The following is a 2,349-nucleotide window of genomic DNA, read 5'->3' as shown; positions in this document are numbered from 1 at the left end:
GGAGTACTCCTGACCACCACACCTCTCCACTCTTAGCATCATTAGCATATCTTCTTTTGAGCCCTGGCTCGATATGCCCTGTACTGGACAACTAATCTGTTAAGAGATATCTTGATTGTTACTTTGAGAATTTAAGATGATTAAGCAATTCTCATTTCGTTATGTTCCTGTGTGGAAAACTTTTCTTTCTTTTTGTCTTCTCCACAAGTTTAAGTTTTTAAAATGTCTTCTCAATACTATTGTAATTTACTAAATTTGAATAAAGATTCTTAAGAGAAAAAAAACACAAAAGAAAATTACCCTAAGTCACAAAAAGTGAAATATTAAAAAGGAAAATACAACAATTAAAAGAATAAAAACAGGTAATGGGTTCACAGCAATCAATAATTTGTTAGAAAGACAAAGCTACTGTCGCTTGGGGATCCAGCCCACAAACATAAAGAATTTAGCTTTAACGTGTTGAAATGCATACAGTACAATAAAATAATAGTACAATACAATAATAATAGTGTAAAGATAAAGTTAAAGATTGTAAAACTAGACCCATAACAATGAATTTACAGTATATGAAACATGGTAACTATTTTGCATCTTATAAATATGGAAAATGAAGACATGGCTTCAGTGTAAATGAATTGTTTTAACATTTCCTAACATTTTTTTAAGGCTTTTTCTGATCTCGTGGTTCCTCAGACTGTAGATAATGGGGTTCACCAACGGAGTTGCAACAATGTAGAAAATAGACATAAATTTGTTTGTATCAGGTGATCTTTTATCAGATGGTGTCAAGTAAATGACCATCAAGGTCCCATAATATGTGCATACAGTGGCCAAGTGTGAGCTACATGTGGAAAAGGCTTTCCATCTACCACTGGATGAAGAAAGGTGTAATAAAGTGAAGGAGATAAAGACATAGGTCATAATAATAAATGCAAAAGGGAAAAACATAACTAAAATGGACAAATAAATATCAACTAATACAAACAGAGAAGTGTCTGATGTAGAGAGCTTTATCACTGGACCAGAATCGCAAAAGAAGTGGTCAATGTTACTCCCACCACAAAAATGTAACTGATACAGCAAAACAAATTCACCCGACACAAAGGCAACCAACAGCCAGGACCAAACAACCATCTGAAGACAGATACGAGGCTTCATAATTGAATGATAATGCATTGGGTTACATATGGCCAAATATCGATCGTAGGACATAATTGCAATAAGTAAACATTGCACAAGTCCACAAAGAGCACAGCAATGCATCTGGATGATGCAGGCAGTAACAGATATTGTGATTCCATCTTTTAGTATAATTGCTAACATCATTGGGACTATGCTGGTGGTTATCATGAGGTCAGCTATTGCCAAGTGTTTGAGGAAGTAGAACATTGGGATTTTAAGACTCTCATTAATCGATATTAAAACAATAATGAGGAGGTTTCCCTTTAATATCACTATATAGCATAGGAGAAACACAATGAAGAGAAGAATTTTAATTGTATGGAGATTTTGAAAACCAAGAAGCAAAAACTCAGTTACTTCAGTTTGGTTGTCTTCACACATGTCTTCAAGAAAAGTCAACAAATGGTCATCATCCTGCAAGAAAGTTCAAACTTTTTAATGCCGTCTATTTCGCAACACAAGTTTAATATTATAAAAGCCAACATGTAGGAGCAAATTGGATCATGCTTTGCTGTTTTTTGCCTTTCTCTGGATCAACTGTGGGTGAAGTATTATAACTTTTTCCTTTTTATGGTTGAACTGGATGGACTTTTGTCTTTTTTCAGACAGACTATGTAATAACATCCAATTGAGTAGAGCAATATTGATTTGGGTTATTTGGACTGTCTCAAATGGTGTGATTTAAAAACCAAAAGGGAGAAAATAGTTCATTGTTAGGGTTTACTTACACTTGTCCATATGTTGTATCTCTTAAACTCCAATCTTTCCACATTAATTAATGATTAACATGGTACAAGGCTCAATTACAGCTTCCAAACACAGTGAAATTAGTATGGTAATTGGGAGAATCATATTCAATGCAAATATATTTCACACCTAAAAAAAATAAAACAGTAAAAGGAGATGAAGATCTGATCAAAGAATATAGAAAATGTAACATCTTGTATCTGAAAATGTTAAAATAAGGCCCTGTTATCCTGAACTGACCCTCAACAGTAAACCTCAAATGAATTCTGAACACAGGTTTCAATATAACGTTTAAAGTAGAACTATGGGCAATACATTTTTTTTATTCTGGATTGAGTAAGGCAAGGTTATAACCCATACAAGTTTTTTTTTCCACCTGGGTCCTATTGGGGAAATTTCCAGTCATTTCCTGTCACATAG

General features: G+C 33.8%; 1 protein-coding gene across 1 annotated transcript; it reads right to left on the bottom strand.

Annotated features, from left to right (window-relative positions):
- Positions 1 to 621: 621 nt before the first annotated feature.
- LOC149452515 (olfactory receptor 5P68-like) lies at positions 622 to 1,563 on the bottom strand. Its single transcript, XM_089689181.1, has one exon. It carries the CDS (start codon positions 1,561 to 1,563, stop codon positions 622 to 624), a length of 942 nt encoding a protein of 313 aa, XP_089545307.1.
- Between the last annotated feature and the right edge of the window lie 786 nt (positions 1,564 to 2,349).

This window comes from Staurois parvus, unplaced genomic scaffold (genome assembly GCF_062004578.1).
Source record: "Staurois parvus isolate SC_StPar_1 unplaced genomic scaffold, SC_StPar_1.0 ptg000470l, whole genome shotgun sequence".
NCBI classification, from domain to species: domain Eukaryota; kingdom Metazoa; phylum Chordata; class Amphibia; order Anura; family Ranidae; genus Staurois; species Staurois parvus.
Note: the sequence above shows the minus strand (reverse complement) of the source record. Positions and strands in the feature narration are given on the sequence as shown.